General features: G+C 48.6%; 1 protein-coding gene across 1 annotated transcript in view; it reads right to left on the bottom strand.

Annotated features, from left to right (window-relative positions):
- LOC144098269 (Na(+)/citrate cotransporter-like) overlaps positions 1–20358 on the bottom strand; it is a 41840-nt gene extending 21482 nt beyond the window's left edge. The window contains exons 1-4 of the mRNA XM_077630779.1: positions 20255–20358; positions 13292–13421; positions 11898–12047; positions 6332–6635 (exon numbers count right to left, since the gene is read on the bottom strand). Coding sequence (XP_077486905.1) covers positions 6332–6635; positions 11898–12047; positions 13292–13414 — 577 coding nt within the window. The 5' untranslated portion in view covers positions 13415–13421; positions 20255–20358. The remainder of the gene's footprint in view (positions 1–6331; positions 6636–11897; positions 12048–13291; positions 13422–20254) is intronic.
- Between the last annotated feature and the right edge of the window lie 2152 nt (positions 20359–22510).

Below are 22510 nucleotides of genomic sequence, written 5' to 3'. Positions count from 1 at the left end.
ACTTTTGACGGCAACTATATATATATATATATATATATATATATATATATATATATATATATATATATATATATATATATATATATATATATATATATATATATATGGGCATGTTCAGATAAGAACGGTAATCGAAGTCCCATGACCATTTTTTGTTTTCAATTATATTTTTATATGTGATGGGTAAATGTGTCCACACAAAGGAATGAACCTTAGTTTTGCAAGGAACTTTGTAGTTTTCTCGGAAAAAAATCGTATGTCACAAGAGGTGGAGAATGTCGTTTTTGCCACTTCGCAAAGTTGCAAGTTTGGAGCATCACTGTATGCACAATAAATTGTTTCCGCGCGTAGCTATTTTTTCAGTGCTTTATTACAACTTGCACTATACGAAAAAAATAAAAAACGTTTTCTTGCTGTGTCAGTCTTCTGAGTAAAAAATCGCAAACTTCGCTTCCGGAGCTGTGCGGTGCCAAAAAGGCACTTTTCAGGGCAGCCTTAGGGCAAAATGCGTAAAGATCTCCCAACTGCACCTTTTTCTCTGTATTTTTCAGCTACTTTTAATCACTTCAGGCAAGTTTGTAGCTCTACACTTGACCTATGTTTTTCAATATGGCCTCAAAATTGGCAGAAGTTCAAAAACGTCAAAAAAGTGACAACTTTGACTTGAATTTAAAAAAAACATCATCATCGAATTTTATTAAAAAATGCCCTAATAATACTCAACATTTCATAATTCTAAGGCTTTAAAAAAGTATTGCATTATATTGTTTTAAAGTATGGAAATAAATACAAAACGGACTTTATGATTTCAATCCCTACGACTGCTCAGTATTCCCTCTTAGAATGCGCAATCGTCAGAAGCTGGTTTTAGTATTGGTATTTTGTAAGTAAATTTTAAACGCTACAGTTGCTGAGTTCATAAGAGTAATTTGTAAGCATTTTTTTTCTATTACAATCAAAGGTCTAAAGCTCCTATTCGCTTTCGTACTGTTCTAACGGTGGGACCTAAATTACTGTAAGCATATTCCAACACGTTATTTTGGAGTGACGTGTGTGTAGGAGTAGTTTATGCAAACAATTAATGCACCCGTCGCACTTTCAAGGTGACTTTAACTGCTACCGCCGCTCCAGGGATGAACCGCGCTTTGCAGCCGCTCCTATAGCTATATAACGCCCGGCGCGACCCTGAAATTCACAGCATCATGTGTGCCGCCGCCGCACCGAGGCTTTAGCCGCCGCTATCATCTTTTCATCGCAACGCACCGAACGCCTAGCAGTTATGCCTCAGCCTTCGACCTTCGACCGAGATAACCCTTGTGAGCGGATGTTGTTCGGATCTCGAATTTTGTGTGTCGTTTTCCAGGCCTGGTAGACCCGGTGGGGTCGTTTTCTGTACTCACGTGTTTTCTCTGCGCTGGAGCGCTCCCTCGACAAGCATACTTGGTATATCAGTCTCAGCTCGTACGCCAGACCGAAAGAACATCAGTGTCGACGGTGGGCAGCCTGTGTTAAAAATCCATTCATCTGTCCATCTCCTCTTTTTGGAAAAGCAGCTCTGGGCCCTGCATCCGTCACCTGCTCTTCTGTCTCGCGATAATCTCCGGAAGCGGTGAGCTTTTGCATTCATGAAGAGATTTCCGCGGCGAACGTTTTGTGTCGACTACTCAAAAAGGCACAAACAGAGAATTGAAAAAGGACGTAATTTTCGCAGTGTAAAGACACTCAATGTCGCTGCTCTCAAAAAAGTCCTACTTCCCGAAGAAGCTCTCCGAGTACGAGAAAGTGACTTCATCTGTCAGAATTGTTACCGTCGGTTCAAGGAAGACATAGATAATATGCAGGCAGAGTCAACGAAACATTAGAAGAATTCCGCCCTGGGGAAGAAATCGTAGAAAATTTAAATTCAAGTGTCAGCCTTACCTCCGAAATCTCGCCCCTAAAGCCACCGAGCGCTCTAAAAAAACGCCTCAGACTTTCCTATGCAAAGCGAAAGCAGGAAGAGGTGGCAAGAGCTATGGTGACGAAAATACGATCGGGGATACAGGCAGCATATAATGTCCCAGAGACTTCGCGTGCGTCAGAAGAAAAGTGTGCGCAATGCAGCAGTTGGGAGGACAACCTACATGCTGCCTACAATAGGTGCACGTCCTTTCAAGAGCGTTGCCAGCTACTGACACTGCTACCACGCAACCTAACCGTGAAATATGTGCAGGAAGTTATTCCAGAGGCAACGAGGTACGTTATCCAAAAATCGAAGAAGATGGTGGATGAGGAAGGCGTATGGTCAACACAGGAGAGATATACAAGATGTAAACTACAACCGGAAGACATTACCACCGTTTTAGAATATTACACCATGGATGAACTCGATTGCTCTAGACAGACTCCGAACAAAAAGGATGTTGTGAGAATCGAGAAGGAAGGAAAGAAAGAATGGATACCTAAACGCTTCATGACGCGGTCCTTGCGAGAAGCATTCCGCCTCTACAAGCAAGCTCACCCTGCCTCCCAGGTTGGCCTCACAAAATTCATATCCTTGCGTCCTAAGTGGGTGAAATGCTCGCCACAGTGGCAAGTGTGTGTTTGTGTGTGCTGTGCAAACTTTCAGTTGTGCCTCGTGGGACTGCAGAACGCGTCCGGAAGGTCGCTTTCTCCCGAATATATGCAGAGCCTCTGCGTATGCCAGGAACCTACTGCGTCGTGTTTCCTTAGGAATTGTGAGCACTGTCCACAAGATGGCATTTTCACTTCGGAAAATTTTGAAATGAGCAGCGAGGACGAGGTGTTGATTGCTTCATGGGAATACGGTGAGCTCGTTAAAAAGACTCTGACCGCTTCATCATTTATGAGAGAATGTCTAAGAATGACCATGAAATGGATTCCCCACAACTATATTAGATCTGTGCAAGCAAGAGCAATACATGAAGAAAAACACAGCTGCAAGAGAGGTGCAATTGTTTTGTATTTTGATTTCGCCGAAAACTGGACAGTTGTGCTTCCAGACGCAGTACAAGCTTACCATTGGCAGAAAAAGCAGGTGACCGTGTTTACCTGCGTTGTCACGTCAAGAAAATCGACTCGGAACTACGCCGTAATTTCCGACGATATGTCTCATGATTCAGCTCATGCATGCTTGGCTCTGTCAAAAATCAAAGCACACCTCGAAGACAACGCGCCAATCTACACCAAGATAACATATGTGAGCGACGGGGCTCCCGCTCACTTCAAGAATAAATATCAGCTTCATGAGCTACAGCGCAGTGAATGTCGAGAGACGAAATGGATGTTTTCGGCCACTGGACACGGCAAAAATGCTTGCGACGGCGTTGGTGGGCTTGTCAAACATCGAGCATCACACCACAACTTGCGGAAGCCTGCAAGTGAGTCCATACAAACAGCCAGCGGCTTCGTAGACGCAATTAAAGGAACGCTAAAGAACATCACCATTCTGGAGCTCCCACAGAGGGAGCTTGCAGACTTTCGCGAAACGAAGAAGGAAGAATAGAAAATGGCAAAGAAAGTGCCTGGAGTTCAGACGCTCCATATGTGGAAGTACGTTCAAACAAATGAAGGCAGTGCATCCTACGTGGCCTCCACCGCTGCTTCGGAATGGAATAAAACTGTGATCTGGTTTGTGCTTCGTGCTGGACAATATACTGTGCGCATACCGACTTCAACTGCTGCCGTTAATTTCTTGTTACGATTTTCTGAATTGCAATCTGCATATAAAGCGGCATCCCATTTGTAAATTGCGTTCCTATTAAAACTCCTCCTGATTAAAAATCTCGCAGATAAATTGTTCCTCTCAGAAGACGACGTTCTGTCTCCTGACATTGCCCTGTAGAACCTTTGAACACAGAGGTAAACAGATGCAGGTACGGAAACGTCGGCTTCAGAAATACATTAATATAAATTTTTATATATAAAATTTTTTCTAGGAACCCACAAATTATCTAATATTTTTAAAAAATCGATTACATACCAATGTACCTTACGATGATAAATTAGAGAATACAAAAAAAAAAAACGTTTGACCGCCAGCAGTCAGTTCATCAGGTGAAATAACGAATTTATTCCCATTTTGACGCATTAAGAACGCCGCTAACAAGCGAGTAGAAGCTGTACAAACATTCAGGATGGTTCGCATATTGTGGTAATTGAAATGTAACCACGTTCAGTGAGTGCTAAATCAAATTTCTGACAGTTACTATTTCTAAGAGGCAGTAATAAGCAATTCTAGGTAACAAAAACATGAACTCAGTTTTGCATTTATTTTTATACTTTAAAACAAAATAATGCAACACTTTTTTGTGTTTTAAAATTATCGAGTATTGAGTATTATTAGGGCATTTTTTAATAAAATTCGATGATGATGTTTTTTTTTAAATTCAAGTCAAAGTTGTCACTTTTTTGAAGTTTTTGAACTTCTGCCAATTTTGAGGCCATATTGAAAAATATAGGTCAAGTGTACAGGTACAAAACTTGCCTGAAGTGATTAAAAGTAGCTGAAAAATACAGAGAAAAAGATTCAGTCGGGAGATCTTTACGCATTTTGCCCTAAGGCTGCCCTGAAAAGTGCCTTTTTGGCACCGCACAGCTCCGGAAGCGAAGTTTGCGATTTTTTACTCAGAAGGCTGACACAGCAAGAAAACGTTTTTTATATTAATCGTATAGTGCAAATTGTAATAAAGTGCTGAAAAAATACTTATGCGCGAAAACAACTTATTGTGCATGCAGTGATGCTCCAAACTTGCAACTTTGCGAAGTGGCAAAAACGACATACTCCACCTCTTGTGACATACAATTTTTTTCCGAGAAAACCATGAAGTTCCTTGCAAAACTAAGGTTCATTCCTTTGTGTGGACACATTTACCCATCACATATAAAAATTTAATTGAAAACAAAAAATGGTCATGGGACCTCGATTACCGTTCTTATCTGAACATGCCCATATATATATATATATATACATATATATATATATATATATATATATATATATATATATATATATATATATATAGTATAGAAAGATAAACGTATTTGGTTGCTAGAGGCAAAAATTCAAAGTTGAAAACGCTTCATTTAGCCATAGATTTATTTTGAGTCGACGTTTCGGACAGAGCCTGTCCTTTCTCAAGACTGAAGTTACTGGTGTCTTCTTCCTCTTCTTAAGGAGTTGGCACTGGCACACATGTACGACACATGAACAAAAGAAACAAACGGTGGCAAAAAATACTAGAAAAGATACAGATAGAAAGGGAAAAAAGGGGGAACAAATAAAAAAGAAAAACGTGTTGTACCCCGCCGCCCACCCCGAAGCCGCGGGGAGCCGACCCCGGACGAGGGAAAAAAAAAAAAAGGAAAACACGGAGCGGGAGAGGATAATGGCTACCCATCAAGGCAACAGAGCGGCGGCGTGTAAGGTGGACAGCCATTTAGCCGCCACACGACACTGGCATGAGCTCGGATGTTTCACTGCTGTGTGTCTGGGTGTTTTCATGCACAGTGCACGTTTGTTTAGTTAAGCTCACGGCGCCGCTGATTCGGCCTTGGCTCTGGCTGCCGAAGTGGTTCAAGATGACGGAAGCTCCGACCCTGTCTGCATTTTATTCTGTTTATTTGTTTACTCTTTGTGTACGGGGCACGCGAGTGCACGCGTCTTTAACTTTTGTGTGTAGGGCGATCCCGCCACCGTCTGCTCCTGTCCACCTTACACGCCGCCGCTCTGTTGCCTTGATGGGTAGCCATTATCCTCTCCCGCTCCGTGTTTTCCTTTTTTTTTTGTTTTCCTCGTCCGGGGTCGGCTCCCCGCGGCTTCGGGGTGGGCGGCGGGGTACAACACGTTTTTCTTTTTTATTTGTTCCCCCTTTTTTCCCTTTCTATCTGTATCTTTTCTAGTATTCTTTGCCACCGTTTGTTTCTTTTGTTCATGTGTCGTACATGTGTGCCAGTGCCAACTCCTTAAGAAGAGGAAGACCCCTGTAACTTCAGTCTTGAGAAAGGACAGGCTCTGTCCGAAACGTCGACTCAAAATAAATCTATGGCTAAATATATATATATATATATATATATATATATATATATATATATATATATATATATATATATATATATATATATATATATATATATGCACACCGGGTTCCTCACGATGTGCGGATTATAGCTGCCGTCTAGCGAAATGCAACGCAGCGAGGTCACCTCGGCGTGCACCAGCAAACCTTAACGCGATCCGAAATAGTGGATCGAGGAAATGTCCTGCGGGAGGCGCGTTTCGCTCTGACAGGCCTCAACGTGGGGTAAAAGATTTGAGAAGTGGTGCGCGCACCTTCTCCGCTGGTGCTGGAGTTGAGGTTGAGGTCTCGGAAGGAGGAGTCCTGTGTCATGCGTACGTATGTGTTCCTCTGGATGATGCCGAACGTCTCGTTTACCACGGACACCGTGGCCAGGGTGGCGATCGCGTTGTCCACCCAGAAGGAAATGGCCATCGCCACAGCCATCAGCGTGAACATGCCCAGCTCGATGCCGTACGCCACGTGGCGAAGCGACCACAGCGCCAGCCGGTGGCAGAGGCCGCTGGTCGTGGTCGCCGCCGTGTACACCAGCTGGCCGAAGCACGTGAAGAAGAGCTCCTGCGCCGCCAGTTTGATTGACAGCTTCGTCCACGTAGTGAAAGAAAAGCGCCGAGGAGCCACGGAATCACTTTTTTCGTCGGCAGAAAATAGCACCGTAAAATGTCACCACCACGTGCCGTGACGCGGCAGCAGATTCTCGTTCGTGACCATCATTATCATTATATCCACAGAGAATGCTACAACACGCCTCACGAACAAAACCTTGAATGGTGAGGAATTACGGGAGTGCACGGCGCGCAACTTTTGAGGACAGGCGTTTAGAAAGAATATCTCTCTGGGACTTTGCAGGCGCAAGGTTACGACTGAGATGAAAATGCTCAGAAGAGCTCGCATTCGTTTCTGGCACGCGTTTTGCCGCTGTTTTTGCGCCGTCGCATCTGCGGGTCCCCTGCGCCGTGGCATCTACCGGAGGGCACGCCTTGCAACGGAAGCTCTCGCAAGAGCAGAACGTATGCCCACAGCGTTCCCCATTCAAGTTGGCGCAGAGCTAGGCCTAAAGCTGGGGCGCTTCGGAAAAAGCCGCACGTCCCAGATCTGTTTGTCGCTCAAACCATAGCATATGTGACAATGTACTTCGTGCAGTGATTTACGAAGTAAGTTCACGGTGGATGACAAAGGAAATAAGGCGAGCCCATGGGTGCAAACATCAAGTATGTGTTTACGCTACGGCTTGTAAACGGTGTACTGGATTGTAAGACCTCTAAGGCTAACGCTGGGCGTTTGCGGCGCACCCACCGGAATTAAAAAAAAATTGGAGGACGCTTAAGCTTTGTCTTTAAGAGTGAGACGCGACAGCGTGTTGCAGCGTTGCCAAGGGGTGCGCGGAACGCCATCGCCCGTTCGGCGCGACGCGTGGCCCGTTGAACAATTTAAGGAGAGGACGCCTGTCTCATATCTCGGCGGACGCCCGAACCGGACCGCAAGGGAAGGAAAATGAAAATTGGTTTTAAGGAAAGGAAATGACGCCTGTCTCACAATTCTCGCTGGACACCCGTAATGCACCATAAGGGAAGGAAACTCCTTTCCCTTACGGTGCGGTTCAGGTGTCCACCGAGCTGCGCCATTTTTCGCTCACGGCCAACGCCGCCGACGACACCGGCTTTTCTGCGACACGAGCTCCCTAACGCTGTAGCGTTAAAAAATTCTGGAACACTCTTGAAGGCACGGCCTTTAGCATCCGCGTCCCAGAGCACGGCCCAGGTCCCCTCTCCTTTGCGAGTGGAGAGGCAGTTCAGGATGGTTCGGGCCCTACAGAAGGAACGTAGTGCGGAGCCTACTCTTTTAAAGCGAAAGCTTTAGCTTTCGAACTTGAGATTTCGCTGCGGCGGTGCTCCGAGGGGGCAGAGACAGAGCCGTTGCCTAGCAACCGCCGCAGCTGGTCGGACGCCGCTAAAGCCCCTCAATGAAGCAAAAGTATTTTTTATTTTATTTAATTGGTTTTTGGGGAAAGGAAGAAAATGGCGCAGTATCTGTCTCATATATCGTTGGACAGCTGAACCGCGCCGTAAGGGAAGGGACCAAGGAGGGAGTGAAAGAAAAAATGAAGAAGAGGTGCCGTAGTGGAGGGCTCCGGAATAATTTCGACCACCTGGGGATCTTTAACGTGCACTGACATCGCACAGCACACGGGCGCCTTAGCGTTTTTCCTCCATAAAAACGCAGCCGCCGCGGTCGGGTTCGAACCCGGGAACTCCGGATCAGTAGCCGAGTGCCCTAACCACTGAGCCACCGCGGCGGATAGCAGAAGTAACGCAAAGCTTTGAACTTTCCGGCTACCCTCATCTTCTAGCGCGCCGCCGGATCACCGTGCCTCCCATTGGCCCAGGCACCGTGGTTACTTGTTAGCGTGCGCTTTTTCGCTCCGCAGCCGACGCCGGCGCCATTGTCGGGGTAGAAATCGGGCTTCGTTTTATTTTTGTGCGACAGAGTTTTGGCGGGAAGCGTTTCTCCAGCTTTGACGGCGTCTACGAGCTACCGCGACGCCGCGTTTCTGATGCGCTTACGGGGGCAACGACCGAGGAGGCAGTGGGAAAAGTCGCTGAAAGATTTCGCTTCGTAAGATCGGCCAGGAAAACATTGATAATGTGTTGGATGCACGTCTTTACGATGTGAGTGGCCGTTCTTCAGTTGTAGCGTTATTTTTTTCCGGAGGATTTTCGTGAAGCGCAAGCGACAGCAGTGTTAATGCCGTTTAGCACGGTTGTAGTAGCATTCGTTCGTTCGCGGTCTACGAAAGCCGTTCTTCTCATTGTCTTAGCCCAGCCGTTCACGCTGCTGGCTCTGCTAAGCTCTGAAGGTGTAGGCTTGATGTCACGGGCATTACCTGGCGCAATGGTTTGGTTCTAGTCGGAATCATCCGCGGGCTGCACTCAAAATTTGCGCTCGATGTTGTTTGAGCTTCGCTGTTTGTGCTGCTCGCGGTGGAGGTCTAGCTTTCATTCTGGGCTCATCGCGAATCGCTGGACTTATTTGTTTTCTTGCAGTTGGACTCCCTCCCTCACGAACTCGATACTAAATACGAGTCCTCACTGTTTGAGCGATGTTCATGCTGCTCGCGGTGCAGGTCTAGCTTTCATGTTGCGCACATTGCTTACTGTATTTTTTCTGGTAGGGTTGATGCCAAAATCGGTCGTTACTGTGCCTAGACACAGTAACGGCAGCTATCGCTTGAATACTCCATGTCAGCGTGGATAATACTTGAGAATGCAAGCGAAGACCGCCGGCCGTTAAACGTAGATGCAAATATTTTCTCCTTGTGTTTTTAATTTTCGCGTCAAACAACTTCCTAAATGAACAACGTTTTCCTTCAAACAGGGCTGAGTAAATTCAGGTTTTGGTTTTTACCGCTTGAATTTTCTTCCGCGCTGCTACTATCGAAAGTGATTAATTAACCGTGGCAGTCGAGGCTGCTGCGCGTTATGGATGGGAATTACACCAGAGAAGGCAATGTTCTCTCCTCAGCCATTATTGCATATACTGACCGAAGACGAGAATCACCTAAACAAACAGCATTCTAGTGAGTCATGCAGAGCAGTAGTTCCGCGCGAAGGAGTGGCTAAAAGCCTTTTTTTTTTATTGCTGCTACTCAACCAAAACAATTAACCCAACACCAAAATTGTTCTCACAGCCGTGTTACAGTGGGCAGCTAGGGCACCGTATTCGACTACTTGCAAACAAGAAAAAGGGGCTACCAGCAGTCAAATCTATTTAACGTTTGCTTGCGAGGTGTTCAAGATATTGTAACTCCTAAATAATCACTCTGCATTGAGAAAAAAAAAAACACGAGTAGGCGCCTACGCACAGCCGACTGCACGAGCACGTGCACCTTTGAAAGAATAGATTATGGCAGCATTACACCGCCATCCATTCAAATAAAGCCTAGGCCGCAAGTCGTCGTATGTCAGTCCACTTCCTCTTGGTGGAGTTAATTTTGAACAAGATTGGGCAAAAGACGCCGGTTTTTTTCGAAAAACAACACACCGAGGATGTTCACTTCCGCGCCACGAGCTCGATCGCGCATGCTACTTCTGCCGTGTGCACCGCAGTCAAAGCGATCAATAATAATAATAATAATAATAATAATAATAATAATAATAATAATAATAATAATAATAATAATAATAATAATAATTGTTTTTTGGGGAAACGAAATGGCGCAGTATCTGTCTCATATATCGTTGGACACCTGAACCGCGCCGTAAGGGAAGGGATAAGGGAGGGAGTGAAAGAGGGAAGGAAGAAGGAGGTGCCGTAGTGGAGGGCTCCGGAATAATTTCGACCACCTGGGGATCTTTAACGTGCACTGACATCGCACAGCACACGGGCGCCTTAGCGTTTTTCCTCCATAAAAACGCAGCCGCCGCGGTCGGGTTCGAAACCGGGAACTCCGGATCAGTAGTCGAGCGCCCTAACCACTGAGCCACCGCGGCGGGTCAAAGCGATCGCAGTGCAGTAATTTCGGATAAAGCCGTGCAACATGGGTTGGGGCGGTTGTTTGGGTTACCATAATATTTTATCTCCCATGTCATGATCTCATTGTGGCTGACTCGAAGACAGAACATGCTACATACAATTTATTCAGGTGCGCGATCCATTGCGCGCCACTTCCGCCGTGTGCACCGCAAGCAAAGCGATCACAGAACAAAAAAATATTCGACAATGAAGCGCAACCTTGCTGACGGCAGTTATCTGAATACTTAAATTTGTAATCTCCTATGCCATGATCCCATTTCGACTGCAGCCAAGGCAAAAAACGCACGCGCGGTCTACTGGGGGCCAAAGCGCGAGCATTGGGAGTGTCTGCTAGCATCCCCCGGCCTAGGTGCGCGCTCGCCGCGCCATCTGGCATGACGTCACACCGTGCGCCTCGCCGCGGAGGCCGCGGAGCCTCCCTTACCCGCCCTTACGCGCTTAGCAGCTAACCAACGTATTCGGTGGCGGCATTTATGGGAGCCACTGAAACCACCGCACACTCATTGCATGACCAAAAAAAAAAAAACCTGCGTCGAGGCTGGCAATCGAACCAGGGCCTGCGGCGTTTAAGGCGGAGACGGTACCACTCCGCTACGACGGCTCTAGGTTAGAGCGTGAACAAAAGCGCATCTAGTGAATGCACGGGTTTCATATATTAACCCTTCCGATGCAGAAGTTGCCGCGCTTTCGCTGCGTATATCCTGGCCTAACAGAGCCAGGCCATCAGCAATTTTTTTTTTCTCACAGCCTGCTAATGCAGGGAGTGTTGCGTAGAGTGTTGGCAGGCATCGTCGAGGAGCGAAGACGACAACCCCGGCTTATGGAAAGTCGTCAGCTTAGCCTTGTTAGCTGAGTGCAAAGCTTGCGTTTCTTGTGTTTCTCAAGTGTCGCTATTAAGTACATTTTCTCTGTCCCTCCGTCAAGGCTGGTCGACATGTAAGCGACTGAGACCCCACAGCGAAAAATTCCCAACTTGTTGAAACGTAGCCGTGACGACTCGAAAGATGGTCGTCCGCCGCGGCGGGAGGAATCGCCAGTGTTTTCGCTTGGATGTGAAACAGGCTTCGAATGTCGTCGCTTGGGGGCTGCGCAAGTGACCTCGTTGTCGGTAATCACGTCCCGCGGTCTGTGCAAGATCTGTTTCGTGCAAGGCTGTCTGCTGAGAGTTCTGCACCAAATCACGTGTGCCTCGTAGAAACGAGAGAAAAAGAATGACTTTGCTCTGGAGCAGCGAGCGAGGCTCCTTTCACACCGTCGCAAAACGAGTGCAGCAAGGAAATAGCGTACCGTGAAGTAGTTGTTGCAGACCTCGGACATGGTGTCGATCTCAAGCAGCGGGATATAGACGAACGGCAGGAAGCTGGCCACGCCCGGGTGCACGGTGCCGAACAGCAGCTGCTGGTACGTCACCAGCAGCACAAAGAGGCAGCGAAGACTCTGCAGAGAACCGACGGAAGAGCGTCAAGGCTGGTCCACATGTAAGCGACTGAGACGCCTCAGCGAAAAATTTCCAACTTGTTGAAACGTCGCCGCGACGACTAGAAGCATGTTTTTCCGCCGCAGCGGGAGGAATCATTAATGTTTTCGCTCGAATGTGAAACAGGCTTCGAATGTCGTCGCCTGGGGACTGCGCATGCGACCTCGTTGTCGGTAATCACGTCCCGCGGTCTGTGCAAGGTGTGTTTCGGCTGCTGCTGTTTTGGTGAAGCGCGACGAGGGTATATTGCGCTATTTCAACTCCCCGAGACGCACCACCAGAGCTCGTCTAAAATGTTTTTATCGCCGTTGAGTCCCAGATAACTGTACCCATTGCACACAGAACGACGTAGTAAAAACAGCTAATCACCGTAGAATGCGGACGGAGCTCAAGTTTGATGCCAACGCTATAAAGGGTCCCTTAAAAGGGTGTCTGAAGTTGGCTATTATACGCTTGCATTATGTAGAGTATAGGCCACTGAGCGTTTATGTCGCGCACAAGACCTCCAACGCGAGCCGACCATGTACAATATATTTTTAAACATTCGCGCTCCTTCGCCTTGGGGCGACCTGCGTTGCCAGACTTTCACCCGAATCCGCGTGCAATGCGTTATGCAGCGCCCGTTACGTCAGCAGCCGAGGGCTATGATTGGTTCGTCGTGGAAACTCTTTCTCACGCCCCCCAACTACCATGGCCGCGGCCAGAAGCTCCTCACCCCCCGGTGGACTCTCGCGCGCGTCGGCAGCCGGCGGAAGGAGCGTGCAAAAGTGACGAGAGGAGAGAGCAAGGAGCGAAATCCCACCGAAATTCAAATATTACTATACATAATACAACTTCCACGAAACGCATTAAAATATTCTTGCAGGAGGATATTTGGGAAGCGGCGTCCGTTAACGTCCTACAATATTGCTGAGAGCCCCTATCACAGCCCCTTTAATGTGCGGACTCGCTTCTTAAGTGCCAGCGCCTAGAGATGCATCGTGCAGAAGGATCTGAAGTGCGCCCCTGCCCCCTTTGAATAGATGGTTGGCCCATGCAGACAGTTTCCCTCGCATACCTCCGTTCAAAGCAGGACAGACGTCAGGGCCACGGCGTTACTGCGCATGCGCGGAGCGGCCGTTGCCACCCACCAAGGAGGGTGTTAGCTCGGAAAAGCCTGAACAAAAGCATGCGCGCTCGCACCGAGTGGAGGCGGCTGGCGTACCTTATCACCGACTTTGATGAGCGGTGTGCAGAAGAGGGGCGCCGAGTAGCCGGCCATCATGCGGAGTATGTACGTGGCTCGCTTGAACCAGCTCACGTAGATCGGATCCAGCGCCTCCGACATTGCCTCACTGCAACGTATGTTCCCAAAATATGCAAGGGCAGTTTGCGCTGTTCCTTGCAGACAACGGGCCAGAAACAAAAAGACAACAAAGCGCACGTACAGTGAAATTGATCAGTTTCATGTCCACCAGAGCGACGTCTTCGCTCATCGCAAAAGCTCACCCTCTTTGCGCATGGCGCTCCTATGTTTAACCAGACGTGGGAGGGTCGAGGGCGTGTAGTGAGGTTGAGTCAGCCTGCTTTGAAGCACTTAAAACATAAAGCTGCGCTGGTGCCTAACTATAACAGCGAGATATAATTACTAGTGTGTGAGAACAAACAAACAAAAAACTACAAGCGATCATTCCGTTGCTATCTCTTGGAAGGAACTTAGAAGCGGAGGCTACCGGTGCACATGCGTTTTTAGTTAGTTCCATATGTGTTTGGGTATGAGTCTGTATGTGTGCATTTCTGATAGTAAAGGCTGGGGCTTCTCGGAGTGGAATAGCGCTATTAAGGGGCCATGACATGGTTCTTCATATTGCAGTTTTGTACTTAACTAAATAATGCAAGAGCCTATCGTTCAATTTAAAAAATTTGGATGCCCTGGACGGACTGTATATTCCAGAAAACGCGACAGAGATCACACCAATCATATACGAATAACATGGTGCCAATAATATAGCAGAGGCCAATCGATATCTGTTTCCTCAACAATCAAGACGAGCGCCACGAAAAATTCCAATTTCCCACGGATCACTAGGCTGGCGTGCTGTGCTGAAGGATTCCGAAAACAAAACAAGGAAAACGCATTTTACTTCGCAAAGCTAAAAAAAAAAAATGTTCGAGCGACCGCCGTACCCGGCGTGCATGCAAGCAGCTCAAAGCAGCGAACAGCGCGCAGCAGACGACGCGGGGCGGATGTGCGCATGCCAACGTGTGCGTGCCACGGCTGTTCTCGCTTGATATGGGCAGTTGGAAAACAGCCGTGGCGCGCCAGTGAGAGGCGCGAATCCACGCGGTCCGAGGCCGTCTAGGCGGTGGCGCTGCGGTCGGTTTAGGGTGGGCGCATCGTCTCCTACTCTGGCTCGCGTGCGTACAAAGACGTATTTGAGGAGTACAAAAGCAGTGACGTCTTGATCTCTTTTGTATTAATGAAATAAAACATGTTAGTGGCACTCAAAGCCATAACTAGCCGGGCAGGTTAAAGACGCGTTCGCAAACGGCTGCTCGCCACGTTGTGACTTCCTAGCTGTGCAAACTTTCAGGGAGTCGATATAGTGGTGGAGGAGGAGGAGGAGGATAAACTTCATTTTCATCGACCAAAGTAGCAGTTGGTGTGGGGTTAGAGCGCCATCAAGTGGCCATGAGCCCGTGGCGTTCGGCGACTTCTAGGGCTCTTGTAACAACCCGGATCTGAGTGTCCGAGTCGGAACTGAGCAATGCGGCCTCCCACTGGTCTGGATTCGAGAGTTGCAAGCCTCGCGGTTTGCCCCGCCGCGGTGGCTCAGTGGTTAGGGCGCTCGACAACTGATCCGGAGTTACCGGGTTCGGACCCGACCGCGGCGGCTGCGTTTTTATGGAGGAAAAACGCTAAGGCGCCCGTGTGCTGTGCGATGTCAGCGGACGTTAAAGATCCCCAGGTTGTTGAAATGCATACTGAAGAAGTTGGCGCGGAAAAACGAGGACAAGCGAGACAAACAAAGACGAGCGCTCGTCTTTGTTTGTCTCGCTTGTCCTCGTTTTTCCGCGCCAACTTCAGTATGCATCCCCAGGTGGTCGAAATTATTCCGGAGACCTCCACTACGGCACCTCTTTCTTCCTCTCTTCTTTCACTCCCTCCCTTATCCCTTCCCTTACGGCGCGGTTCAGGTGTCCAACGATATATGAGACATACTGCGCCATTTCCTTTCCCCCAAAACCAATCATTATTATTATTAAGCATCGCGGTACCTGCTGCGGTGGCTCAGTGGTTAGGGCGCTCTACTACTGATCCGGAGCTCCCGGGTTCGAACCCGACCGCGGCGGCTGCGTTTTATGCGTTGCATATTGCAATCACTCAGTTCAGCCCTTGGGCGCGGCCGGGCAGCCACCAAACCACGTGACGTGACGTCACGACAGCCGGAGGAAAAGCTAGGCCCCAACTCGCGCGGCCGCAGCCACCACCTGACTCCCGCTCCTCCCGCTAGGGGCGCTGCTCTATGATTGACGTCACGGCATATGTATAAAAGAGCTGCGCTCCTTCGCCGGGACAGTCTTATACCCCTGTCACACGGGCATTTCGGGGGCCCTCGAACCGATAGTCTATCCACTCAAAGGCGATCGAGCGCTGCTACACGGGCAGTTTCAATGGCGATCGAGTCAATAGCCTATCGAGTCAACGGAGCAGCACGGAACTCCATCGAGATATGCAACACATTCTTGGCTTAACCAAGCTAAGCCTGGCCAGGCTTATTTATGGAGGAAAAACGCTAAGGCGCCCGTGTGCTGTGCGATATCGGTGCACATTAAAGATCCCCAGGTGGTCGAAATTATTCCGGAGCCCTCCACTGCGGCATCTCTCTCTTTCTTTTTTACTTTCGCTCCCTCCTTTATCCCTTCCCTTACGGCGCGGTTCAGGTTGGTTGGTTGTGAAACTTAATTTCCAGCGGATATAGAGGAGCGACACGAAGTCGCCCCCCGCTTAAACGGCGGCCGCTATCCCTTGGGCAGCGGCGGCGTCTTCAGCCAGCTGGAGGAGCTTGATCTGTATCCCCGGGTCGGGGCTGAGCAATAGAGTCAGGTGCCCAACGATATATGAGACAGATACTGCGCCATTTCCTTTCCCACAAAAACCAATTATTATTATTAGCCTCGCGCAGGGGAGTCCTGGGGCAAACCCAGAGTATGTGGGATAGAGTGGCATGTTGACCACATAGTTGACAGGAGGGAGAGTAGACTCCAGGGTATATGCGGGCATATATCGCGGGTTTGGGGAAGGTGTTCGTTTGGACTTGCCTCCACGCAACCTCTTGGGGTTTGGTTAGAGGAATATGTGCGGGGGAATACAGAAGGCTACCTAAGCGGTAGTGCATGGTTATGTCATGAAATGTAACCATACGATCTCTCGCCGTCCGCAGGACGGGCGACACGACATCCCGGTCGACGAATCCTCGGGCATAATTGCGGGCCGTATTGTTTTACAGGCGTAGTTTTTTTCTTGATCTCTTGATAGTGGAGGAATGCTGTGCTCCGTAATGTAAGCTTAAAAGATGGTTGTTCGGGCTTCTTTTACATGCATGTCGGGGCAAGTTAGTTTCGTTAGCCTCCTAAAAGCCGGTTATGGCGGCTTCTAAACGTTAGATATCGTATTTTGCAAGGCGATTTTACGAAATAAATGGGAGTTAATTTCCACCCAGGACGACGCTGCGAAATTCATTAGGCGTTTCATTTGCTTTTGGGAATGTCAATCACTCAATCTTATTCCCGAACACAGCTGTTAAAAGAAGCCGAGAGAAAACCTCCTAATAAGGTGCTTCTCTGCTGCAGTCGGGGCTGCAAGGTGAGCACTAAAGCACTTCGCGAAATTTAGTGCCGTTACTGCGATTACAGCCATGACGAAGCGGAGCTGCAAACATGTTATCAAGCCAAACTACGAGGGGGCAATTAAGCGCCATGTCGTGTTTCTTCGATTTCATCATGTGGAACCACGGAAAGCAGAGCTGTCAGTTTCGGCCGAGGTCTACACCCAAAAGCTCAACACAGAGCATCCTGCACTCTCGCACCCCAAGTGTAGAGAAAAAAATGAAAACTGGTTGTTGGGGAAAGGAAATGGCGCAATATCTGTCTCATATATCGCTGGACAGCTGAACCGCGCCGTAAGGGAAGGAATAAAGGAGGGAGGGAAAGAAGAAAAGAGATGCCCTAGTGGAGGCCTCCGGAATAATTTCGACCACCTGGGTATCTTTAACGTGCACTGACATCGCACAGCACACGGGCGCCTTTGCGTTTCGACTCCATTAAAACGCGGCCGCCGCGGTCGGATTCGAACCCTGGTACTCCGGCTTAGTAGCCGAGCGCCCTAACCACTCGGCCACCGCTGCGGGTTGGTGTAGAGCGCACGCGAATTTATCAATACGTAGACGAAATGCAAACAGTGCGCCATTTACTTTCCCAAAAACCAATATTCAATTTAACATCAACAGCAACGCTCGGCTAGAAGCAGCCGCACCCTACGCAGACGATGCGAGGCGCGAGCCAGCGTAGAACAGTTATGCAGCAAACTGACCACGTAACCAAGCACGGCCAATGGGCGTGGTACTGTCACAACCCTAGAGATGGCGCTCGCATCTCTGAGATTAAAGCGGCGACGGGACTGGGCCGTATCTCCGGAACATGTTTTCCATCTGTCTTTATCTGAAAACTTTGGCATCAACGTTTTTAGATAAGGGTACTTGGAAAACAAATACAGAAGAGATCAAGACACAAACTACGCCTGTACTCCTTAAATACGTTTTGTACGTATGCGACCCACCGTCCGCTGCGTTCCTGAGTAGCAGACGATGTGCCTATTCTAAACCGACTGCAGTGCCACCGCCTAGCGGCGATCACGGTAGCGCGGCGATAGCGTGGATCCGCGCCGCTCCCTGGAAAAATGAAAATTGAAGCGCCCGTGTGCTGTGCGATGTCAGTGCACATTAAAGATCCCCAGGTGGTCGAAAGTATTCCGGAGCCCTCCACTACGGCACCTCTCTCTTCCTTTCTTCTTTCACTCCCTCCTTTGTCCCTTCCCTTACGGCGCGGTTCAGATGTCCAACAATATATGAGACAGATACTGCGCCATTTCCTTTCCCCAAAACCAATTATTATTATTAAACGCGCTTCGTCTGTCTGTGTTCACGTCGTCCTGTACCACTTAGCGCGATTTCCTCATTATGAAACACCAACTAGACCCCGCTCTTGACGTGATGGAAATTGGTTTTTGGGGAAGGAAATGGCGCAGTATCTGTCTCACATTTCGGCGGACACCTGAACCGCGCCGTATGAGAGTGAATAAAGGAGGGATTGAGAAAAAAGGTAGAAAGAGGTGCCGTAGTGGAGGGCTCCGGGATAATTTCGACCACCTGGGGATCTTTAACGTGCACTGACATCGCACAGCACACGGGCGCTTTTGCGTTCCGCCTCCATCGAAACGCGCCGCGGCTGTTTTCCAACTGCCCTTATCTATAAACGTTCATCATCATCAAAACTTCTATTGCCACCGAAATGAAACTCATTTTTGGACTCCCCGGCACGCAGGCCTAAGGGAGCCCTACTCAGGAGCCTCGCAAACTAAGGTCATGGCGAAGATACATTGTCACTTCACGGCCTCAGCCGTCGGGTGGGTGGCTTGGTGCTGTTGAGCGGGGTCCTCGCTCCGCTGCAGGGTCTCCCAGACTTCTCTATCTTCGGCGCCCGGGCGCCAACACATTCGCATACTACGTGGATACTCATGCACCCCGAGTATAACAAGGAGAGGCGAGAACATAGGGCTAAGGCCTACGAGAGGATGATCTATAAACGTTGATACATGCCTTTGTGACTTCGGCGATCAGAGGTTGCCAGATCTGCAAGCTGCCTCGCGAGTGAAACGAAAGTAATTCATTAAAAAAAATATCTACCGCACCAAATTAACAGAAACTTCTGTGAATTGGAATTCGCCGCGTTGGGAATTAAATACAATAAGGAATATAGGCCCCAAAATAGACTGTCATAGCCCCTTTAAGCCTATCGTGCAGGCTCACCAGCTGAACATGGACCGACGTTTGCTTAATCGTACCAGTTGGATTTAAAAGATGTCAAGTTTCTACCCGAAAATCCGACCCGACCGGCTTTTGACGGTGTTCACCACAACATTTATTGTATTGTCTGGTGCATGGCTTGACTGTGCCTAGAACAAGACTGCCCTGTGATAATTTAAGTGCATGCTCCCCCTCTTGTGTGTTGTGGGGACCGTCGTCGTTATTTTAGAAAATAATCAATAACGCGATACAACAGTCTATCGTGCTCACGTAAAAGCGCACGTGGCACGTACTGAGCGCCATCGCTGGCCCGAGCGACTGCGCATTAGAAACATTAAAATTAGGTTTTCCAGCGGCAGGTGTTAAGGCCATGTTTACCGCTGATGCGGCGTCGTTGTCGTCGTCGTAACACACCAGGCGGCGTCACGCATGATGTGATGACAGTGTGCCACGCCGATTATTCAGAACGCGGTTCGAACACAAAGACGACATTCGTGACGGAACAAGTTCCTTGCTCCCCCTCATCCTCGCTATGTCTCTTGTGGGTTGCCCACTTTATATGGATGGACAACACTCCAACTGGCATCGGAATTTCGCGCTATCCCGAGCATGCGAGAATTGCCACGCATTCAATAAAGCTTTCAATCAATTCCGCAGGTAAGCATGCAGTCAGCGTTTTAGTACGTCTCACGAGTAAGGCACTAATTTTGCGATCTCGGCGAATATAGCATTGCTCCTCGAGCCAGCTTTCGATTTTGCCTGTACACGTAGGGCTGGTAAGGACTTCCCAAACAATTCACAGCTTATTTCGGCAGGCGCCCAATTGGAGTCTGGGAGGCCTAGGCTACACAGTCAGGGTAGGTACCCATAAAACCGCTCGCAGGTGAGAGGCGAAAGAAGCGTGTCGGGAGGCGCCGATTCGAGGCGCGTTCAACAGAACGTTCCTCGTGTGATGCGCGGTATAGTGATGTAGGCTACGCTGTCGCAGCAGATTAACCTGAAGGTTTGCATCACCTAGAGAAGCGGGAAATTATGACAGGCCTTATTCGTTCGAAACACGGCGTTCACGCCCGGATATTTCGGACAGTGTTTCGTGGCCTCACCGTTTGTCGACGTCGCCGAGGAACACACTAGCCGGCTGTTCAGGCGTGGTAGATGTGGACAAGCGAGGCAGGAGCTCTGGGCGCGGAAGAGCAGGCGAGGCAGGGAGGGCACAGCCGGCTCTGGAACGTTTCTTCTTCTTCTGGCTCGCGCCTGGAACGTGGCGCCAGGCGAGGATGCCTTCATTTTTATGAGCAGACTGAGTGAGTTAGAAAAACGTTTAATGCATAAAGGAAATCGTAGTTAGTTGGGTGGATCCTCATTCCAGGAGCCCATTGGCTTTTGCCGCCGCTCTTGCCTGGTTCACCAGAGAAGGCTGGTCTTCCAAATGTGAGCTGCACAGCAGCGCCTCCCAGTCCTTACTCCTTGGGTTATTGGTTCCTGGATTAACTGGATTGTTCTGGCATGCCCATACCATGCGGTATAAGTTAGCCAATTCACCGCAATAGGCGCAGTGCCGATCGTACGACCCGGTTTCGAACCCGACCGCAGCGGCTGCGTTTTTATGGAGGCAAAACGCTAAGGCGCCCGTGTGCTGTGCGATGTCAGAGCTCGTTAAAGATCCCCAGGTGGTCGAAATTATTCCGGAGCCCTCCACTACGGCACCTCTTTCTTTCACCCCCTCATTTATCCTTTCCCTTACGGCGCGATTCAGGTGTCCAACGATATATGAGACAGATACTGCGCCACTTCCTTTCCCCAAGAAGCCATTTATTATTATTATTATTATTATTATTATTATTATTACTATTATTATTATTATTATTATTATTATTATTATTATTATTATTATTATCGCACGAATTTAGAATCATATCACTATGGCACCTCTTTCTTCTTTTAGTCCCTCCTTTATCCCTTCCCTTATGCCACGGTTCAGGTGTCCGCCGATATGTGAGACAGATACTGCGCCATTTTCTTTAATAATAATAATAATTGGTTTTTTGGGGAAAGGAAATGGCGCAGTATCTGTCTTACATATCGGCGTACGCCTGAAAGGCGCCGTATGGGAAGGGATAAATGAGGGACTAAGAGAAGAAAAAACGAGAGGTGCCGTAGTGGAGGGCTCCGGAATAATTTCGACCATCTGGGGATCTTAAAGTGCACTCACATCACACAGCACACAGGCGCCTTAGCGCTTCGCCTCCACCGAAACGCGGTCGCCGCAGTCCGGTTCGAACCCGGGTACCTTTCTCCAAAAACCAATATTCATATAGCTGAACTTGACTGGGTTGTATATAAGCATTTGGCTGCAATTTCCTTAGGATGTCCCCTTGCTACTTGTTTAGTTTTGTAGCGAGATCTGCACTACGCTAGTTAGAGCCGCGTTTCGCGTGGTCAGCCGTAGCCAGAACTGCGCATGCGCTGTTACCGTGGCAACCAGCTGCGCCGTTCTACAGGAGTTCGCCTCTTCGCTGCGCTGGTCTCCAGCGCTGTTCCGATGCGTGACGTCACGCCACAGTACCTCGCATGCGCTGTTACCAAGGCAAGCAGCTGCGCCGTTCCGCCGGTGTTGCAGTTGCGTCTTGCTATGGAGCTTGACGTATAAAAACCGTGAAGGTATGCGCATTGCTAGGTGGATGGTGGCTTCCTGGCCCTACGGGGCTGGGATCAAGGAGCTCTCACCAATGCGGCGAGGTGCTGACCGCGGCATCTTCGTCGGCTACGAGAAGATGCTTCGGACGACCCCGAAATAGTTACTTGGCGTCATAGGGGCAGACCAAGATTATGAAGAGGGTCTAATAGTTTCAGGTAGGATGTAGTGGCTGAGCCATATACTACGCACTCGTAGTTTGGCTTTTAGCGTACCAGAAAGCGATAGATTTCCAAAAAGCGTGCTCTATCAGACCTCCACCGTTTTCGTGAAAACACGTTTAGGATGCTGAGGGCTTGAGAAATTTTCTTAAGGTTGTTTATGTGTTGTTGAAATGTGAGTTTCTTGTAAAAAGTCACACCTATAAATCTGTGTTCTTGTTTAATAGTGCGATTTGGTTCAAGTATAAATTAGGATCGAACTGTAGGCCCCGTCACAATGAGAACGCAACAGCTGCTGTTTTTGGAGGGGAAAACTTAAATACATTTCTGTCGGCCGAAGCAGCCAATTTATTTACTGTAATTTGTATCAGTCTCTCACATGTAGATATGCTTGAGGAAGTGCGCGCTATTTGTAGGTCATCTACTTAAACCGAATACATTATGGACTTCGGGATTATTTTAGGTAAAGGAATTTATTTTCAGAATAAACAGTGTCGTGCTCA

This window comes from Amblyomma americanum, chromosome 7, assembly GCF_052857255.1.
Source record: "Amblyomma americanum isolate KBUSLIRL-KWMA chromosome 7, ASM5285725v1, whole genome shotgun sequence".
Lineage (NCBI taxonomy): Eukaryota > Metazoa > Arthropoda > Arachnida > Ixodida > Ixodidae > Amblyomma > Amblyomma americanum.
The sequence above is the reverse complement of the archived record's forward strand: the minus strand, read 5'-3'. Positions and strand labels throughout refer to the sequence as shown.